The sequence below is a fragment of the Polypterus senegalus genome, chromosome 11 (genome assembly GCF_016835505.1).
Source record: "Polypterus senegalus isolate Bchr_013 chromosome 11, ASM1683550v1, whole genome shotgun sequence".
NCBI lineage: Eukaryota > Metazoa > Chordata > Cladistia > Polypteriformes > Polypteridae > Polypterus > Polypterus senegalus.
The window spans coordinates 103,357,827-103,380,811 of NC_053164.1; the positions used below are offsets into that span (position 1 = coordinate 103,357,827).

Sequence of the window (22,985 nt, forward strand, 5' to 3'; positions counted from 1 at the left end):
GATAAGGTGGAGGAGATAATAAATTAAAGTACTGTATATTCATGATTCTGTCGTAATGGAGTATTTGGGGGCGGCACGGTGGCGCAGTGGTAGCGCTGCTGCCTCGCAGTTAGGAGACCCGGGTTCGCTTCCCGGGTCCTCCCTGCGTGGAGTTTGCATGTTCTCCCCGTGTCTGCGTGGGTTTCCTCCGGGCACTCCGGTTTCCTCCCACAATCCAAAGACATGCAGGTTAGGTGGATTGGCGATTCTAAATTGGCCCTAGTGTGTGCTTGGTGTGTGGGTGTGTTTGTGTGTGTCCTGTGGTGGGTTGGCACCCTGCCCAGGATTGGTTCCTGCCTTGTGCCCTGTGTTGGCTGGGATTGGCTCCAGCAGACCCCCGTGACCCTGTGTTCGGATTCAGCGGGTTAGAAAATGGATGGATGGATGGATGGAGTATTTGGTTAGTTATTAAAGTACTTTCAGTCATATGAAATGTGAGTAAGCCATTTATTTATTTTGCAATCAATTAACTGGACAACCATAATTGTGTGATGAAAACACAGCATAATACCTCCATACTGTTTTGGAATTTAAATTGTATAATTAAGTTGCTTTTCTTATATTTCATGCTTCTAATTTTCATATTCATTCTGTACAAAACCTGTCATTTGAAATGCTAGTGATGACCATGATTTTATTCTATAATTCAATGAATGATATATGCAAGTATTTCTTTAATAAGATAATAACTGTACTTTTTATAATTTAAGTGTACACCAAGGATGAAAGTACTGCAACACTGACATGAGAAAAACTGATATAATAGTTATATCATGTAAAGAATTAGTAGGTGGTATTAAGTGAAAAAGTAATAATAACTTCACTAAATTGTATGGGCAGAGCTGTCTAGTTACTAAGTATTTGGACCTCAATGTGCAGGTTCAGATTCTATCTCTGCTTTTCTATGTGAAAGTTGCAGGGTGGCACAAAGGCAGCGCTGTTGCTTTACAACAAGGTTTTACATCCTGGGTGCTCCCTGTGTCTGCATGGGTTTCCTCCCACAGTCCAAAGAGCTTCAGGTTAGGTTGACTACTTATGCTAAACTGATCACTGATGTGTGTGCGTGTGTGTGTGTGTGTAAGTGTATGTGTATTCAAATCTGTAATGCTCTGGTGTCCTGTTCAGGGATTGTTACTGATTTGTGCCCACTATTTGGTGGGTTGGGCTGCAGCTTCCTTGTGGCCCTGCTATGAATAAGTGGGTTTATTAGGTGGGTGGATGGATTTAGTATGTGACTTTGAGGAAGAATAGAGTTTGAACAACTTTGATTAAGGACCATACAATGTAATAAATCTAATTAATTTGTTATATGTAATGTATAGATTACAATAAGCACAACTTGAATCCATTAATTTCTTATATTTTTAATCTTGCAAAAGTGCTTCTGTAAGTATAGCTTTTCTTATCTTCCATGTATAGAAAGTTTCAAGCAACAGTGTCCTATACATTTAAGGCCTTCTAAATAAGTGTAAACGTACACATATTTTGAAACATACTGTAAATTTAACATTGTGAGCATGGCATCTAAGAATTCTGCATTTCCATTGTCAGAATGGCATTAGCGCAAAATCATCAGCAAGATGCACAGCTGAAACTTACAACAATGATAAACACTTGCCAGATATGTAGCCTCCTCCACAAAAGACACTGACTGATCTCAGAATTCTGTTACAAAAAATGACATGTAATGTTCAAATTCCAACCAGAGCTCACACTGATCCATTATTTTAGATCACTGCTTTAAAACGATAACATAGGTTATTTCAGATTGGAAACTATGTCACTGCTGTGTCTTAAAAGGAATAATATAAACATTCAGCAGTACAGCAACTAATCTAGAAAACACATTTCAGACTTGTGCTTCAAGACACTTGAATTATTTTATGCAGATCATAGAAAGACATTCTACTGAAGAGAGTCACCTTTAGGCTTGTACCATCACTACATTCAGATGCTTTATCCTGTCAGCTTCGACAAACTGGCAGGCAGAGTGTAAAAGCAAGATTCACTCTGTTTAATGTAACTCCATTCTGCAGTACACTGAACGTGTTGTGTTATCATGATTTTGACTGTTTAGATATTAGCTAAGTATTCTTTCATATTTATATTGAATTGATCTGTTAGCAGCAACGATAAAGCAAGATGTAATCAGGAAACTTTTTTTGCCATGTGCATATGTAGAAACATATTTATTATATTGGCATGTAAAACCCAGGTTAAACACATCAAAATGTATACCTGTCTCATTTCAGTAAATGCAAAACAAAACATGGATCCTTATATATGTATATGTATCCTTATACATTCATGGTCTTGTTCGTCCATTGCCTAAAATGGCCCCCACATTATATTATTATAAAAAATAGTAGGCCCCCTTGGGAAATACCAGATTGTTGAGTCAGAGCCCACACCTCACTTAAGTGACATTTGCTGCTTAAAGGAAACGTATCCCGTCCACTTGGTGAATAGAACTGTACAAAATGCTACAAAAACATAAAGGAGGGTTTACCAGGGTTTTGCACCTCTTTAAAATTACCCTTCAACAAATATACTTTTATGGATTTCTAAACACATTGATTAAAAAGTATGTACAAATAAGGTAATAATGAAAAATAAGAGGGGCTGAATATTGGTCTAAAAATATAAGAAAAGTTCTAGAAAATGATGTCTTACACTATGAAAATACTTCTAATGTTAGCCTAAGCACACCAACATGGCTTCTGCCCAGTTAAACACTACCCTGCTGAATACAAAAATAACATTAAAGTGGGACAGTCTCAGCAAGAATTTAATAACTTTAAGTCTAAATATTCTATTACTGTAGCTGACATCGGGTTTCCTTTATATTAAGAAAATTGTAAAATCTTTGAGAATAATCAAACCATAAACTAAAGGAAAAAATTTAAGAAAATAACTGAATTAGTCAGTCAGTCAGTCATTTTCCAACCCACTATATCCTAACACAGGGTCACGGGGGTCTGCTAGAGCCAATCCCAGCCAACACGGGGCGCAAGGCAGGAACAAACCCTGGACAGGGGACCAGCCCACCACAGGGCACACACACACACAGACACACAGCAAGCACACACCTAGGGTCAATTTAGGATCGCCAATGCACCTAACCTGCATGTCTTTGGACTGTGTGAGGAAACCCATGCAGACACAATGAGAACATGCAAACTCCACTGCGAGGCAGCAGCGCTACCACTGCACCATCGTGCTGCCCATAACTAAATTAGTTGTCCATCAATTGCTTAATCCAGTTTAGAGTTACAGAGGCCAGAGATTATGATAACAACCAACCCTGGATGAGGTGCCATCCAATCCTGTGATAAGTGGTCCATGGCACTCTGAATTTTAAGTAAATGATCGAACCCCAGAAATGATAAGCTCCAATTGGGCGCGGGTGTGCTTCACTCCGTGGTTAATTGAGGTACTGGCTGACTGCGCCACGCAGACGTGCAGAGGTGGGCGGATCAGTCAGGTGTTTTAATGGTGCCACAGAAGAAGGAGCTCATCTCACCTGTCCCAATTAGAGAGGCAGTATAAGAGAAGCCTGCATGGCAGAGACGGGAAAACAGAAAAGAGAGAGAGCCATGAGAACAGCATCGTGAGGAGAGGCAGGACCAGCCAGCCAGCCAGCGTGTGAGAGGCAGTGCGGTCATTGGCCCCGCAAAGGAGTGAAGTATCGGCGCTTTAGTGGCAGATCGTCCCTACTGAATATTTGTGGAGGTGTTGGTGTGATTGTGGCGGAGTCCTCCACTGGGATCCAGGGCATGCCAGGGGAGCAAGAAAGGATTATGAGAGGACAACCAACCCAGAGTGGTCTGGCCAACAGTGCTCAGTGCACTGTGGCTGCTAGAATCTCTGCCAGCTGAGTGAGTAATGGGTGAGCCTAGGAGACAAAGTGGGTGTTGTGCTGGGCTTGTCTGATGGAACATTGACCCAAAGACTGTGTTAGTTTTATTCTTCTTTGAAATTCTGGATTTGACCTCATGGATGATCACTGTTTTTAAGGATTACTTATTTATTTAAAAACTATTTTGTTTTTGTATCATTTTTACACCTATCCTCTTGTTATATGTGTCCTCATTTGCCTTGCTCATCTTGGTTATGGTATCGATGCTGGTGTGTTCGAGAGGCTCCCAAAAAGTCCCGCATCCTGCACCATCACAAAACCCAGGACACACTCATATATACACCTGCATTCAGTCAGATATGACCAGCTTATCTAAATAACCTGCCCTGCATGTTTTGTGAAAATGATGTGGAAATAATACTGAAGCATATGAAGAAAGCTCAGGTGGATATTGGGAGAATGTGCAAACTGCACACAGTCAATACCTGGAGATTCAAACCCAGGCAGCAGCGATCACCACTGAGTTACTGTACCACATTTTACACTAATTAGTATACCTGTTTTTACTCTAATATAATTTCAACAAACTAAAAATGAATTATACAGGTACTGACACTAGCAGAGGTAAAATATCTTTCATGTAATTTTCATTTATTTCTTTTTTTTCCCCTTTTTTTTTTTATTTGACTTGTAATCTCATATTGATTCCTCCCATCCAAAGTGGTGTGAAGCCCTGTTGTGGGTGTGGTCACATAACACAGTGGGTGTGGTCACATAGCACAGTGGGTGTGGTCATGTGCATTTTGTCAACCATCGGAGTTGCCATTTTTCACTATAAAAGGGTGTAGTTCAGATCATTGTCATTTCTGATCTTTTTTTTTTTCTTCAAAAAAGCCAGATAATGTCAGTTTTGGCCTTTTTTCCTTAACTATTTACTAAAGATTTTGCATCTGCAGCATGTATCATTCATTACTATTTTGTGTTATGTTATCTGCACTATTTATCCTAGCATTTCGTTGCGTTATGCTCTCTGGAAATTAAACAATATAGCGAGGAATTCATACTGCTAGTGTAGGGTCAAATGACAGAGGATTTTGCAAGCTCAACCATAAGGAATTTATAAGCCTCAATAAAGTGTTTCTTTCTTTTTTTAATAAATGATATGCTATGTCTATTGCTTTCTGTATCCTGTGTGATAATATACACTTTATATCTCATTCCTCTACCTGCTAGTGAAACATTCATCTTTTTCAATGCTTCGTTTACTTAAATTACCTAAAGACATTAGGCCGTTCTTGCAAAGAGACAGAGAATTTTCATGAAGAATGCATATGATGTCTGCAGTAGCTACGGTTTGTCAGCTGGAACATTTACAGGGGGCCAGTGATGCCCCAAGCTGCTTTTAAGCATCACTCCAGCATTACAGATTGTGATGTGATCTTGTGACTAATCCATAAAACCATTTAGAAGGGCACATTCTCTAATAAAAGGATACAGTTTGCTGCCATCTAAAAATTGGGACCACCTAGTTTTGTTGTTCCAAAGAGCTCTTTAACTTTAGCAGTACTCTTTTCACGAGCGTAATGGAAGCTTTGCCATATTGGCTTTTGTGCCCTGTGCAGTAATTTGAATGATTTTCTCTCCACTGCTGATTCTCACTTAACTATTTCTGCAATATATGTCGTCCACTGACACACACATTGAAACAAACCACACTGTTGTGCTATCTGATCCAGTCATTGAGTTTGGGGAAGTTAAGCAGGGAAGTGAATCTAAATTACAGAATACAGAAAGGTGGAAGCAACAAGCATTCCTGTCACACAATGACTAGGCCATGAAAGCAATCCAAGTTCCTGGAGTTTTGCTCAATCAGCACTAACTGGTGTTACTAGTCTGGCCATCTTAAAAAAGTGATGTGCAAAAATAGTTCTTACTCAAGGGTGACAGCAGTTTCTTCCTAATGTTCTTTGGCATATGATCTTAGGTTCAAAAACTTCAGTTATTTTTATTTTATTATTTTGCATAAACAAAAAAACAAGTCAAAGACCCCCAAATAATGTAGAGACTGTAGTATCCAGTATAAAATTCTGAAGCCTAATTAAAAAAAAAGTGCTTGGTAAACATCATTATGTGAGGACTGTCTGCTCTTTCAAGCTCTCTCATCTTATTCATATCTGACAGTAAATGTGGTCCATAGATGTACTTCACTTTATGGTCATTTTTGTTATTGTGTATACATGCAGTTAATAAAAGGCAATCTTCCTCGATTCCTGTGCCTCCTGTAGGGAACAAACAAAGACAATTCTACCAGCTAATTGATTCATTAATTCTGTATCCTACCTTAGGCAGTGTGAGTTTTCAACCCTATAGCTTGAAAGAATTGTGTAGTCCTTAAAATACAATCATTTTCCTCCACAGGCTAACCAAAAAATCAATAGAAATGGCAACATATCATTGCAGGCATATTTCCTCTTTATTAGTGGGTCCAACGTATAAAGCAGACATTGTCTTCATTTCATTTTCTGGTGATGTCTGTGCAAGTTTTCATTCCACATGAGCCTTAATTGGTAAATATTTAAAGTTTGTTGTAATTATGTACAATTTTTACCATTTGGGATTATAATTCTTTTTACCGTGCTATGTTTGCTTCCCAGTGGGGCTTAAAACAGAACAGAATGTGCTTTCAGTACAATGAAGGCTAATAGCAAATACGTCATGGCTGAGACCCTTACAAATGGGGAACCGTCATAGCCACCTGAAACTACTTACTGCCCTGCTTTGTGCTTTTAAATGTTGAAGCTCTTTTAATTCTTCAGTCACTAACAGAGATATTCCTTCAGCCTATGAAAATTTAAATGGGGTTCTTTGATGGGGAGGATAGCTCATGGCTATGCAGTCTCCTTCTGTTGCTTACATGTAGCACTCTGCCACAAGAGAGCACTGATAAAAACTCATAAGAAAAATAACTTTCGAAAGGTTTGATGTAAAAGACTTTTTGTTCATTTGAAACACAATTTGTAATAAGAGCAAGAGAGTTCTTTTATATGGAGCGTGTAAAGTGCCACATTGTACCCTGATAAACAATGACACTACTTAGTCAAAATTCTCCATAATTTTTTTTCTCTCTCTTTATGTAACTGTTGACGTCTCATCTATTCACCCACATCTTTCAGATGGTTTAATTGTTTCAAATAGCTATTCTCTTTGGAAAGCCCCAAATGATCCTTGCAAAGACACAGAAAGGAACAAGATTAACATTCAGAAACCACTTGCCTCATTCCGGTTCCTTTCTTTTAAAGCCATTTATCTGGTAGACTTGTGAAAGTGGAGGCTAATTTATTGCAGGCAGTTGACAAGTCATACTTTTGACATCTTTTGCGATAATTAAGCAGTAAAATGATGAGTCAGTAGACAAACTTTCTTATTCAGCTGTAGATTAATAATAAATAAGCCATCAGATGCATTCAGCGGTGCCTTTTTAAAGGAGACTGTTCAATAGAGCTTTGTGTTTAGAATTTTCCATTGATTTATTAAGCAGATATTATTTTCAGATAAAGAGGAAGGTTTTGTTGTTTGTGGGCAACAGGATTCTTTGAGGAAGAATCTGTTAATAAGGTAATATTTTCTGGTAGCGCTGATGAGTGCATGGCTACTAGATTGTTAATCAAAAGTAAAGGCTGTCTTATTAAATACACTGCTTCCTATCCTTTATGGTGTTATTTTTAGTTTGGAATAGGTAATAGACCTTTGATATTTTAATGTGCTAGCTAACAATCATCCATTCATTTTCTGAATCATTTTAATCCATTACAGGATTATAGGGGGCCAGAGTCTTATCACTGTAACAAAAGAGATAGTGGCGAGTGGGCTGCCAATCCGTCTCATAGCACACTTACAAAAACAGCAGTTTTAAGTGGCTAGTAAACCAGTGTACCTTTAAAAATCACATGGAAATAATGGAAAAATATGCTAGGGTGGGAATCAAAATTCAAAAGTCTATCTATGGTAGGAACTGGTCATTTTGGTGGTGTTTAAAATGCAGTAAAGGAAGGTGAGACTTTTTAATTTTCATTAAAGGACAACGTTGTTTTGTTTTTGAAGCGTTTCCACTAGTAGTATACAACTGCTAAAGAGACCTAAATGTGCCTACTTAAATTCTGAGAATGCATCCTAAACCATGTCATATCAGAAGAGCATACATTTGTTTCATTTTTGCAAAAATATATATTTTTTATTTTGTGAGACGTGGCCACACAGGATGGCACAGTGGTAGCGCTGCTACCTCGCAGTAAGGTGACCTGGGTTCGCTTCCCGTCTGCATGGGTTTCCTCCCACAGTCCAAAGATGTGTAGGTTAGGTGCATTGGCGATTCTAAATTGTCCCTAGTGTGTGCTTGGTGTGTGTGTATGTGTGTATGCATGCGCCCTGCGGTGGGCTGGCATCCTGCCCAGGAATTTGTTCCTGCCTTGCGCCCCGTGTTGGCTGGGATTGGCTCCAGCAGACCCCCGTGACCCTGTATTCGGATTCAGCGGGTTAGAAAATGGTTGGTTGGTTTTCCTTTTTCTGTGGCTTAGTTGTGTTTTTATGTTCTAGAATATGATTTTGTTAGGATAGGTAAGTGGCTTAGGATAGGGTGTGTTACGACTTACACCAAAATTCGGGTTACATCACTGTTGTAGGAACGGAACTGTGTCGTAACCCAAGGACCCCCTGTATTCAATTATTAGCTGACCGCTACTGGACAAAATCACATGCCAGTGACTGTTGTGTGCCTGGACATTTATATGTGGGTGATAAATGCAGCATTTTATTTAAAAATGAGTTTTTCTCAGCTTCAGTTATGACGTCTGAATTAATTCTTTCCCCATTTTATTTTTTCATTTTATACAATTTCAGGCAACAAGTGATTAAATGGATTGACTTGCGCTGCCGAATATCTTTGCTGTAACCCTTTCTTTATCTATTAACTTCCACATCATTTCCAGATGTGTATTTTTGGATGGACCCTCTTCATCCTCTTTTTACACGCATTATTTCTGTGATTGCTGACTTTGACCAGCAATGCTTTATACACTCACCTAAAGGATTATTAGGAACACCTGTTCAATTTCTCATTAATGCAATTATCTAATCAACCAATCACACGGCAGTTGCTTCAATGCATTTAGGGGTGTGGTCCTGGTCAAGACAATCTCCTGAACTCCAAACTGAATGTCAGAATGAGAAAGAAAGGTGATTTAAGCAATTTTCAGCGTGGCATGGTTGTTGGTGCCAGACGGGCCGGTCTGAGTATTTCACAGTCTGCTCAGTTACTGGGATTTTCACGCACAACCATTTCTAGGGTTTACAAAGAATGGTGTGAAAAGGGAAAAACATCCAGTATGCGGCAGTCCTGTGGGCGAAAATGCCTTGTTGATGCTAGAGGTCAGAGGAGAATGGGCCGACTGATTCAAGCTGATAGAAGAGCAACTTTGACTGAAATAACCACTCGTTACAACCGAGGTATGCAGCAAAGTATTTGTGAAGCCACAACACGCACAACCTTGAGGCGGATGGACTACAACAGCAGAAGACCCCACCGGGTACCACTTATCTCCACTACAAATAGGAAAAAGAGGCTACAATTTGCACAAGCTCACCAAAATTGGACAACTGAAGACTGGAAAAATGTTGCCTGGTCTGATGAGTCTCGATTTCTGTTGAGACATTCAGATGGTAGAGTCAGAATTTGGCGTAAACAGAATGAAAACATGGATCCATCATGCCTTGTTACCACTGTGCAGGCTGGTGGTGGTGGTGTAATGGTGTGGGGATGTTTACTTGGCACACTTTAGGCCCCTTAGTGCCAATTGGGCATCGTTTAAATGCCACGGGCTACCTGAGCATTGTTTCTGACCATGTCCATCCCTTCATGACCACCATGTACCCATCCTCTGATGGCTACTTCCAGCAGGATAATGCACCATGTCACAAAGCTCGAATCATTTCAAATTGGTTTCCTGAACATGACAATGAGTTCACTGTACTAAAATGGCCCCCACAGTCACCAGATCTCAACCCAATAGAGCATCTTTGGGATGTGGTGGAACGGGAGCTTCGTGCTCTGGATGTGCATCCCACAAATCTCCATCAACTGCAAGATGCTATCCTATCAATATGGGCCAACATTTTTAAAGAATGCTTTCAGCACCTTGTTGAATCAATGCCACATAGAATTAAGGCAGTTCTGAAGGCGAAAGGGGGTCAAACACCGTATTAGTATGGTGTTCCTAATAATCCTTTAGGTGAGTGCAGTAGTTGCATTGCTAATTTTTTAGGTATATGAATTGTCGAATGCAAATACATTTTTTTTAGAAACATTTTTTTTGTGTCAGTGAGTGACAAACAGTCTGTCTAGGGGTAGGCTTGGTTCACATTTTGACTGAATTCATAAAAATAGAGTGACATGGTATAAACTAACATAAGTTCACCTTTAAAGAATTTAGAAAATTGAACAGTGAGTCTAAGGTATGTTCTTCAGCATGTAATCCATTTAAGCAAATCTTACACATTTAGTACTGAATGGTATGTGGGCAGAAGGTGGTAGACATGACATAGTGAATTATGAAGCTGATAATATTAGGAGAAATACTATTACAATCATGTTGGCTCAAAGGACAGAACTGAGATATACAAGAAGATTTTTTTCATAATAAAATTTAATTGTTATTTCAAACTGTAGTTCTTGATGACTATTTAACAGACGCCCTCAATACTTCTGCAGGAATAATTGGAGATAGTTGTACATACAGGACGGAGGCAAGCAGTGAAGGTCAAGGTGGCAGCACATGGTTTTTACTTTGAAGTTCTTTTATCTTTTATGTAAATAATTATTTAAATTAAGTTAAATTGTTAAATAATAACTTAAAACAGTGTAAATAATAGGTTAATTTCCCTTATTGGAACATCTTAAAACTTTACTCAGATATTTTTCAAAGCCATCAATGCCTAAACTCTATTTAAGACCTGTTTCTCTGAATTTGTGATTTATTTTAAAATATTTGCATAATCCTTTTCATTATATTTTCATCTAAAGCTCCACAGAATCATAGGTTTTATAGAGCCTGCTGGATATACTGTAACAAATATGGACTAAAGTGCACCACACTGCAAAAAATGGTTAGGGCACTATGCTGACAGCCTTTTTAACTACTAAATATTAATCTACAAACTATTAGTTAATTCAGTCTGTACCCCAAAATAGGATTCAGACATGTTACAGTCATATGAAAAAGTTTGGGAACCCCTCTTAATTCTTTGGATTTTTGTTTATCATTAGCTGAGCTTCCAAAGACATGCCTTATGGAAACAGTAGTATTTCAGCAGTGACATTAAGTTTATTGGATTAACAGAAAATATGCAATATGCATCAAAACAAAATTAGACAGGTGCATAAATTTCGGCACCCGAATAGAGATATTACATCAATACTTAGTTTAGCCTCCTTTTGCAAATATAACAGCATCTAGACGCCTCCTATAGCCTTTGATGAGTGTCTGGATTCTGGATGGAGGTATTTTTGACAATTCTTCCATACAAATTCTCTCCAGTTCAGGTAAATTGGATGGCTGCAGAGCATTGAGAGCCTGCTTCAAATCATCCCATAGATTTTCGATGATATTCAAGTCAGGGGACTGTGACGGCCATTCAAGAACATTGTACTTCTCCCTCTGCATGAATGCCTTTGCAGATTTCGAACTGTGTTTTGGGTCATTGTCTTGTTGGAATATCCAACCCCTGCGTAACTTCAATTTTGTGACTGATGCTTGACCATTATCCTGAAGAATTTGTTAATATTGGGTTGAATTCATCCGACCCTCGACTTTAACAAGGGCCCCAGTCCCTGAACTAGCCACACAGCCCCACAGCATGATGGCACCTCCACCAAGTTTGACAGGAGGTAGCAGGCATTTTTTTTGGAATGCGGTGTTCTTCTTCCGCCATGCAAAGTGCTTTTTGTTATGACCAAATAAGTCCATTTTTGTTCAAAGCACTTTGTTCCAAAAAGAATCTGGCTTGTCTAAATGAGCATTTGCATACAACAAGCGACTCTGTTTGTGTCGTGAGGGCAGAAAGGGCTTCTTTCTCATCACCCTGCCATACAGATGTTCTTTGTGCAAATTGCGTTGAATTGTAGAACGATGTACAGATACAGTATCTGCAGCAAGATGTTCTTGCAGATCTTCTCACAATCCTGCGCATATGCCGCTCCTGTATTTTTCTTAGCCTGCCAGACCTGCTTGGTTTAACAGCAACTGCCTGAGGCCTTCCATTTCCTGATTATATTCCTTACAGTTGAAACTGACAGTTTAAAACTCTGAGATAGCTTTTTGTAGCCTCCCCTTAAACCATGACACTGAACAATCTTTGTTTTCAGATCTTTTGAGAGTTGCTTTGAGGATCCCATGCTGTCACTCTTCAGAGGAGAGTCAAAGGGAAGCACAACTTGCAATTGACCACCTTAAATACCTTTTCTCATTATTTGACACACCTCTTTATGAAGTTCAAGGCTTAATGAGCTAATCCAATCAATTTGGTGTTGCAAGTAATCAGCATTGAGCAGTTACAGGCATTCAAATCAGCAAAATTACAAGGGTACCCACATTTTTGCACAGCCAGTATTTCACATTTGATTTAATTTCATACAACTAAATACTGCTTCACTAAAAATCTTTGTTCGGAAAACACCCCAGTACTCAGATGTTCCTAGGAAATAAAAGACATACCACTGTTATCTTTTTTGTTGAAAGTAAATTATTTTGCAAGCTGAGAGGGGTTCCCAAACTTTTTCATATGACTGTATATAAAGAAATCATTAAAACCATATTGTCGCTTATTATGTGACATTACCATTTGAAGGTGTGGACTTTTGATTTTCTGTGAATGTTTATTTTCTTTTCTTAGTGAAGTTTGCTGACTATCTCTGACTGCACTGCTTAAGGAGACTGAACATTAACTCCACTCATCTGACAGCTCCACTCATCTGTAACAGTAAACTCTGACAGCTCAGGTCCTTTTGTCATACAGTAGATGAGACAAGTGAATTCAATGACTGACATATGCTGCATCCGAGTTTACTGTTACAGAATTTGTCTTAAAAAAAAAAAATCTAATTATTTCTTTGTCCAGCATTTTGGGTAATTGCCTATGGTGTCATCTTTGTTGTGCCTTTGAGAATTTTCTGCTGCCATATCATGATGAATAAAGAGGGGTATCTGATAAGGAATCCCTGGAATTTGTAGTTATATCAAAGCTTTGCTCTACCTCTTCCACACTTTTCTGTTTTTTAAACCATGTAAACGTGTTTGAGTATAGATAAGCTCACAGTACACCACTGTGTCCATCCAGAAGAGTCCCTAATCTATCCCTCTCATGTATTAAATTGACCAATCTGGACACCTCAGACTTCCATGTTAGCAAAATTCTAGAATCTGTAAATTAATGCTAAAAAATAATAATAACTTGTACTTGTGCGAGAATTTAAATTTTACTGATTTGATTAATTTGTTTCGTGTGTGTGTGTGTGTGTGTGTGTGAGTGTGTGTATGCGTGTGGTTTGTTATTCAGCGATGACACACTTGACAAATTCAATTTCCCCTTTCAGGGATAATACTGTAAATCTTTCCCTTACCTTGACCTTGCTTTAGCCTTTTTTACAAAGTTAAACACCGTTAAATAGAGATTTGATGAATGCTACCTCACTTCTATAACTCAGTGAAACAGAAAGTTATGTAAAGCCAAAGCAGAATTCTTAAAGACTAAGGTGAACTTAAATGAATAAAATGTTAATGTAGATTTATTTGGCTTGATTGGACTTCTGTGATTTTTTAAGGGTGGCCAAGCTCTTGTCTTTAGCATATACTTTTTCACTGTGCTTTTCATATTCGAGTACAAAAAAATACTTTTTTTTAATTCTTGAAAGTTAAATAAAGCTTATTACTAGCATCTTTCTTGTATTCTGTTCTTTTATATTTTTATTAAGTGTACTAGTGAATTCCAAGATGTCTCTGTATATTTTATTTGTGTTTAATTCCATGGAAATGAATTTTCTATAGTAAATGGACAATTGTATTTTGTCCTTTCGTTTCAGGCTGCTTTAAGGATGACCGGATAGTATTTTGGACTTGGATGTTCTCCACTTACTTTATGGAAAGGTGGGCTCCAAGGCAAGATGATATGCTTTTCTATGTACGAAGAAAACTTTCCTATGTCAGCGCTGACAACATTGATGGAAAAAAGGTAAATATTATTTAAGGGAATATTGAAGAAAACGACAGAACATAACACATTTTGTTTATGATAGTAAATAATATTCAATACACTTAGTTCCTAGATAAATTCTTCAGACACTACAATTACAAATTGGATCATCCAGCCATGTGTTAAATAATGGTTGGGACTCCACCTTGGTAATACAATTTTGATGTTCAATTCAAATTATTCTGACTTATTTGAATAAGGATATTAATTGAACCTGGAAAAAAAATAGCATTTTTTTCTTTCACGTTCTTCAGTTTTCCTTTAATTTTGTTATTATAATTTCCTGTATTTTATGTTAAAGTCGCACAAACCCATATACAAATCTAAGCCTAGTTAGATTTAGTTTTATTTTTACTTAGATTTGCATCCTTTTTTATCTTTTTAAACCTTTTTTACAAGGTGAATTAGTAAGCACACAATAAAAAAACAAAGCAACACAAATATAAGGTACATTTTAATCAAGAAGTAAAAGCAAAATCTGATGTGGTCAGCACATGGCTTTCTTCATATTTAGAGGAGGAGTTACCATATACAGTGTGAATTTCGCAAAATATATGCAACACCAAAAGTTTATTTTTCACTTTTTAGTCCTCTTAAAAGATACAACTATCCTTCTGATTTAACAAAGGCATAATACGTAATTTGTATTTCTTTGTAATTAAGAGTTTAGCTGCTATGACTACTCAGTTTCAAAATTCTGAAATTTAAGTATTCCACACTCATGCTAAATACTAAATATTTATGCCAAATTTTGCGAGCCAGCTTTAAAAACTTTGAACTGCAGAAGTCTGAAGCAGTTAGAATTTACTCAAATCTAATTAAGCCTAAAGAGTGCAAGATTTCCACAAAATGTAACAAAAGTCAGCTCATTCATTCTAAAGTTACAGTGTCCACAACACTTTTCCTACAAATATACATTTTCATCAGCCGAGGGACTCAAAAGAAATGTTGGGGTGCACACTAGGCCATCCTGTTTATTTGAAAGGTTAAAAGGGAACTAGAAATTACTAGCTCAAGGGTTAACAAAAGCAAGCACTGGCTTCAGAATCATAAGCTCTGGATTGAGGTCCAGTCAAAAGGTCGAGGGAGTGTTCACAAATATCGCTGAACTTGGCGAAATGCAATGATGTCAATGGGGAAGGACTAAATGAACTAGATTTGACTGGATTATAATGGTGCAATCACATTTAAAGTGTCCCTGAGGGCTAGGGAAATGTCTGACAACTATAACGGACTTCTTACTATGGCCACAGTTGTGACCTGAGCTGTGTGGCAAAGCGCCAACCACTGCACCGCCTTGCCTCCATGAGATGAAAGAAGAAAGTATGCAGTCATCCATCCATCCATTTTCCAACCCGCTGAATCCGAACACAGGGTCACGGGGGTCTGCTGGAGCCAATCCCAGCCAACACAGGGCACAAGGCAGGAACCAATCCTGGGCAGGGTGCCAACCCACTGCTGGACACACACAAACACACCAAGCACACACTATTGCCAATTTAGAATCGCCAATCCACCTAACTGGCATGTCTTTGGACCGAGGGAGGAAACCCATGCAGACACGGGGAAACCATGCAAACTCCACGCAGGGAGGACCCAGGAAGCGAACCCAGGTCTCCTAACTGCGAGGCAGCAGCGCTACCCACTGCGCCACCATGCCGCCCTTAGTATGCAGTCAGAGACGCATAATCATTTATTTCATCAAAATAAAGCGGAAATGCTGTAATCATATTGAAATGTCAGAAAAAAATAGGTAGGTCTTTTAAAGGCGAGAAATTCAAAGTGTCATGTCATGATTGAAGCCGCTGGCTCATTCTGTTTTTGAAGTCGTGCTGAAGGCTGTCCAAACTGACTATGCTGATGCTTTGCACTTTTCCTTTTATCAAAAAGATAGAAATGCCTTGTAAATAGTAATACATCTTTCATTATTATTATTATGATTTCATAGATTCTCTTATGTGGGGGGCATCAGGATCCTTCACGGTTTGTTTATCAAAAACAAAGATTGAAATGCACATTTAGCGACAAGTAGAGATATCTGTTTCATAAAAATACAATTTTGAGACCCTGCATTATTTACTTATCTGTTCTACCACTAACTAAGTGCCACCGAGTCTGTAATACAAATGATCAGCATTAAATACCTGGGTGGGGGTTCCATTCAGTGTTGGCTGTTAAAACTCTGGGGGATGTTATGCTGGCCTCGCAAAGCATTATGGGGCTCTGGGAAAAAGAGTTTTCCTAAACCAGTAAATAATTCAACAAACAAGGTTGAATGCAAACAGGGGCAAATTTGCCATGAATAACACTTTTTGGCGAAATTCACTGATTAACACTAGTGATGAACTCATCTCCTGAATAAGACGCCACCTTTCGGGAGCACCTTGCTTATATAGCTCCTGGTCTCTAAGGTGCATGGTCAGTTGTTCTCAGTGGGCATCTTCTCTGAGCTGTGGCTAATGAGAGAGATGCAAGAGATTCAGTTTGAAAGAATACACTTTTCCTGTAAAATTTGTTTTGCAATGACTTTCAACTAATGCCATGACACGAGATCAATCAGAAAATGATCTAATGCAGGAGTGTTTTACTCATATATAATTTTGTATAGCATTTTCAAAAGAGAGCAGCTCCATTGACCTAATAATAATGTTACTTATTATTTGACGGATGCTTTCATCCAAGGCAATTTACAATATTTGAGATATGATTGGTTACATTTCTTTCGTATTTCTTATTGGAGTAGAGGCAGGTGAAGTGGCTTGCTCATGGTCACAGTGTCAGTAGCAGGATTTGAACTCATAACCACAGGTTTTGAAGTCCTAGATCCAAGCTTTAAATACTACGCTACAATTCTTGCCAATAATATTACCCTTTGGTAAAAAATAAAAAAAATATTGTAGACAGAAAAGTGTTTACTTAGTTACACAGTACTTCTGATATATGCAAATAACTGACGGCACTATAACTGATGCCCGCTGTCTTATGTAAGCACGTTTCTGTATTTCTATTTTTAAGTAGTGTTTGTGTTGGTGAGTGAGTAAAGTTTGCATTTTATATGCATAGATAACATAAAAAGAAAAGTAAACAAAATACATAGAATTAAGGCAATGTCACATATAGCTTTGCTCTTCAGTGTTTCACAGTGCTGCTTTACATAAAACAGCTGTAAGGAAGGTCCCAGAGTTTATTTACAGCTCATCACTTGCTTTTCATATTGTGCCAGCAATCCCAAAATTATGATTTTATCCCTGCAGGACAGTCAGGTATAATTGCCAGTGTTTTATAATTGGTAGAATTAAGGTTTGCCTGCTGCCAATACAGGTGATTCATATGTATTGTTAAAATCATGTCCAAGGCAGATGATGGAGGATAATGGGATGAGGTTTCATGAGCTACAATTGAAAAAGATTCAAGTTTTGGTTTAAGCCACAAATCCTACAAAAATTGATTCAGGTTGTTTTATTTATTGGTAGACAGCTGGCAGACAACCTGGTTCTTATGTCATTGTGCTAGATATTAAGATGTTTGATTAGCACCCAGGAGCTGTAATTTAGAGCTGGCCGTAAGCAAATGGAAAATCGCGTCTCATTGATGAATTCATTACCTTTAAGGCAGCCTGTAGATATTGGGTAGAAGTACAGGAAGGGCAGAACCTTGATGGATGCCAAAGGAGAGAGAGATAGCCAGAAAAGAAAACTCACTGCTTGCTACCAAAGAAGTGGGAGTCTGCTGTGGTCGCTGCTATCAAAAGCAGCAGTGAAGCTATGAAGGAGCAGAAAAAGAAGACTGAGCATCAATGAGGGATGGTGTCTGTTCATTACCAAACAGCTAGTTTATCAAAATCATAATTTGATCAGTGAAAATGAATGCATGCATGCATGACTTTTGTATAATGCATTCAAACTAATAAAACAAACTTCAAAAATGCAAAGAGACAATATCTTCCATCTGACTGAGACGATGTCAGTGAAATAACATGCTCAATTAGTTCAAATAAGAGCACAATTCTGGAAATTGTTGAAACAAAAGCCAGCAATCATTGTTGCCACCAGAACCACGGCTGACAGCCTCTGATCATGGGTATTACATCTCACTTAAATTTGCAGGCCTACTGTCTTCCGCATTTATGTTCAACATTCAATCTCGCAGTCTGTGTGTGACCTGATTCAGAGCCTTCTATTTACAAATTTATAAATACAGTGGTGTGAAAAACTATTTGCCCCCTTCCTGATTTCTTATTCTTTTGCATGTTTGTCACACAAAATGTTTCTGATCATCAAACACATTTAACCATTAGTCAAATATAACACAAGTAAACACAAAATGCAGTTTTTAAATGATGGTTTTTATTATTTAGGGAGAAAAAAAATCCAAACCTACATGGCCCTGTGTGAAAAAGTAATTGCCCCCTGAACCTAATAACTGGTTGGGCCACCCTTAGCAGCAATAACTGCAATCAAGCGTTTGTGATAACTTGCAATGAGTCTTTTACAGCGCTCTGGAGGAATTTTGGCCCACTCATCTTTGCAGAATTGTTGTAATTCAGCTTTATTTGAGGGTTTTCTAGCATGAACCGCCTTTTTAAGGTCATGCCATAGCATCTCAATTGGATTCAGGTCAGGACTTTAACTAGGCCACTCCAAAGTCTTCATTTTGTTTTTCTTCAGCCATTCAGAGGTGGATTTGCTGGTGTGTTTTGGGTCATTGTCCTGTTGCAGCACCCAAGATCGCTTCAGCTTGAGTTGACGAACAGATGGCTGGACATTCTCCTTCAGGATTTTTGGTAGACAGTAGAATTCATGGTTCCATCTATCGCAGCAAGCCTTCCAGGTCCTGAAGCAGCAAAACAACCCCAGACCATCACACTACCACCACCATATTTTACTGTTGGTATGATGTTCTTTTCTGAAATGCTGTGTTCCTTTTACGCCAGATGTAACGGGACATTTGCCTTCCAAAAGTTCAACTTTTGTCTCATCAGTCCACAAGGTATTTTCCCAAAAGTCTTGGCAATCATTGAGATGTTTCTTAGCAAAATTGAGACGAGCCCTAATGTTCTTTTGCTTAACAGTGGTTTGCGTCTTGGAAATCTGCCATGCAGGCCGTTTTTGCCCAGTCTCTTTCTTATGGTGGAGTCGTGAGCACTGACCTTAATTGAGGCAAATGAGGCCTGCAGTTCTTTAGACGTTGTCCTGGGGTCTTTTGTGACCTCTCGGATGAGTCGTCTCTGCGCTCTTGGGGTAATTTTGGTCGGCCGGCCACTCCTGGGAAGGTTCACCACTGTTCCATGTTTTTGCCATTTGTGGATAATGGCTCTCACTGTGTTTCGCTGGAGTCCCAAAGCTTTAGAAATGGCTTTATAACCTTTACCAGACTGATAGATCTCAATTACTTCTGTTCTCATTTGTTCCTGAATTTCTTTGGATCTTGGCATGATGTCTAGCTTTTGAGGTGCTTTTGGTCTACTTCTCTGTGTCAGGCAGCTCCTATTTAAGTGATTTCTTGATTGAAACAGGTGTGGCAGTAATCAGGCCTGGGGGTGGCTACGGAAATTGAACTCAGGTGTGATACACCACAGTTAGGTTATTTTTTAACAAGGGGCAATTACTTTTTCACACAGGGCCATGTAGGTTTGGATTTTTTCTCCTAAATAATAAAAACCATCATTTAAAAACTGCATATTGTGTTTACTTGTGTTATATTTGACTAATGGTTAAATGTGTTTGATGATCAGAAACATTTTGTGTGACAAACATGCAAAAGAATAAGAAATCAGGAAGGGGGCAAATAGTTTTTCACACCACTGTAATTAAATATTTTAGAAAATTCCCTAATTTTCAGTTCTAAGTTCTCAGCTTTATCCCTAACTTGCATGTACTTTACAAGTTCCACCTCTGTCTGCATTTATTTTAACCTGATACAGTTTTTCTCCTATATCTTAAACATGTGCATGCTTTGTTCATCTATGAGCATATGACTGTGTCTATACTGGTGTGATTGAATGTGCTCAATGGCTTCTTGTTCCATCCGAGCTGGTTCTTGCCCAGCACTCAATGATCTGAGGAATAGTGCACTCTGACCTTGCAAACTGTAAAGAAGATAAGCAAATGCATGGGTTTGTGGATACCTGTATAAATGAACAATAGCAATTAAAAGTGCATTAACCTTGAAAGAAGCAAAATGACTCACATAGCAAAGCCTTGAGCCTTCACATTCTGAATTCAAGTGTACCTATTTCCAAACCGTTCACATAGCTGTGTATAACAGTAGCTCATAGCTTTGTAATCACTTTCTGTATTGCATTTTAGTTTGGAAATATAATATTTTAACAGCCGTTACATTTTTTAATTGCTTGCAACAACTAATGTCACATGCTGTATATTTCATACTAGCAAAATACCTAAACTTCGCAGCGGCGAAGTACTGCCTTAAAATTTTTATTAAGAAGAAAATTAAACCTTTTTAAACTGAGGGAAAATATGACAATAATTATTTGTTAAGGATCTCTTTGTATACCACATTGTGAGTTCGGCCCTCCGGTTGTAATATGACCAAGCTGTGCGCTGAGCTTACTCTTGAGCATGCAACATACAGTTGGCCATGTGAAAAGCAATCTTGCCTCAAATCAATGCCAACCTTTTTGTCCCTGAGACTTATTAATTGTCATTGCGAAGCAGAGCCTTACTGGAAATTGGAGGAGTTTGAATTGAAATGGAAGATCAGAGGAAATAACGGGGATGCAAGGAATAAAAACTCTCTCCCCTGAGCCACTGCCAGTAAAAATAGTTGCCTCAATTAGGTTCTTTTGCAGACACATGACCTGAAGTCTCATGCCGTTACAAAGTTTCAGTGGCTGTAAGTTTCTCATTAACAAAATTGGTGCCCCAACCTTCAAAATTAGATTATGCTCATTGTGCAGGCTATGGACGTATATATGTACGTAAGTAGGATTCAGTTAGCGTTGGGACCCCACGTACCAAATTTCTTGAAGATGGGCCCATAAGTAACAAAGACTGTTGGAAAGTTCAATATGGCGACCGACAGTGGCGTCATACCACTGAAATAAGTACGTACATCGGTTTCGGTTAGCGCAGGGAAGCCGCCTACCAAATTTCATGAAGATGGGGCCATAAATAAGAAAGTTTAACATGGCAGACGTTGTCGACCGTTATGACCTTTACAGGTAGAATTTCGAAATGAAACCTGCTTAACTTTTGTAAGTAAGCTGAAAGCAATGAGCCTGACAAATTTCAGCATTCTACCTACATGGGAAGTTGGAGAATTAGTGATGAGTCAGTCAGTGAGTTAGTGAGGGCTTTGCCTTTTATTAGTATAGATTCTTAAACCTGCCTTGATATCGCATTTTATTCTTGTGGCTAAGCACTTCCTTGAGATGTCTGATGAGCACCCGGGAGCTGGCCATAAACAAATGGAATATTAGGTCATGTTGGTGAATTCATTATCTTAATGGCAGCATGTAGAGATTTTTGTAGATTGTAGTTTATGATTATTGATTACAATTATTGTGATTTTATTGTAGATTACTAGGGGACTTTGCCCCTTGCTCGCTACACTCGACAACCCCCTGGCCTGTGCTATGCACCAGCCACTTTGCATCTTTGCCACTCACATATATGGATTTCACTTTCTCCAAACAACAAATCTTTTATTTCTTGCGGATACACCTCTTCCTTGGGAAGAAACACTACTTTTCCCTGGTGGCAACACAAATTAGACGATCTACAAGTCTCTGACTTAAAGTTTAAATCCGAACAATATCTACATACTTCTGTCATATCACCTATGTCCATATATTCAATCTCTTTTCACTGTTCTGTTATTTCCCCAAGTAATAATTTCCATTTGTTTTGCTAAAAAGTGTTGTATTGTCCCAGGATTTTTTTTATATAATAGAGAAATAATTTAGAGTGGGTGGTACGGTGGCGCAGTGGGTAGCAGTGATGCCCCGCAGTAAAGAGACCTGGGTTCTCTTCCCGGGTCCTCCCTGCATGGAGTTTGCATGTTCTCCCTGTGTCTGCGTGGGTTTCCTCCGGGTGCTCCGGTTTCCTCCCACAGTCCAAAGAAATGCAGGTTAGGTGCATTGGAGATTCTAAATTGTCCCTAGTGTGTGTGCACGCCCTGCGGTGGGCTGGTGCCCTGCTCGGGGTTTGTTTTCTGCCTAGTGCCCTGTGTTGGCTGGGATTGGCTCCAGCAGACCCCCGTGACCCTGTAGTTAGGATATAGCGGGTTGGATAATGGATGGATGGATAATTTAGAGCTGACTGTAAACAAATGGACTATCAGGTCATGTTGGTGAGTTCTGAACTGTGAATATATTTCACTATGGTGCAGGATCGCTGTAGCAGATTATTCCAGGTAATGCCAATATGTCGTAATGCATGTGTAATTCAAAAAGGCAATAAAGGTAAGCATATGGAAATCATGAGTGTAAAGGTATTTTGATTTTTTTTTTAACTTTTCATTTAACACTTGTATAAAAAGGTTTAGATATTTATTATATCACACAAAGTCAACATTTGCAAGATTTGAAAATGAAATGAATATTTATTAGATTAATCAGTTAAACAAATGGGTTGTAGTGGTTGGTGCACATGGTTTCCATCTCCAGATCAAATATGTTTGTATCTTTTTGTTTAAATATTGTTCAGTAGTGGATGATGTAATTTTCTCTCTGATACATAACTGGACAGCGTGAATACAGATGAGTGATGTATGGAGTTAAGCAAATTACCTTAATTAACAGCTTCTAGTGTAATATTAAAAATAT

The 22,985-nt window shown here is 38.5% G+C and overlaps 1 protein-coding gene across 1 annotated transcript in view; it reads left to right on the forward strand.

The window, feature by feature from the left end:
• The window catches only part of kiaa0930 (KIAA0930 ortholog), a 152,845-nt gene that overhangs the window by 59,380 nt on the left and 70,480 nt on the right, over positions 1-22,985 (forward strand). The window contains exon 2 of the mRNA XM_039769410.1: positions 14,028-14,176. Coding sequence (XP_039625344.1) covers positions 14,028-14,176 — 149 coding nt within the window. The remainder of the gene's footprint in view (positions 1-14,027; positions 14,177-22,985) is intronic.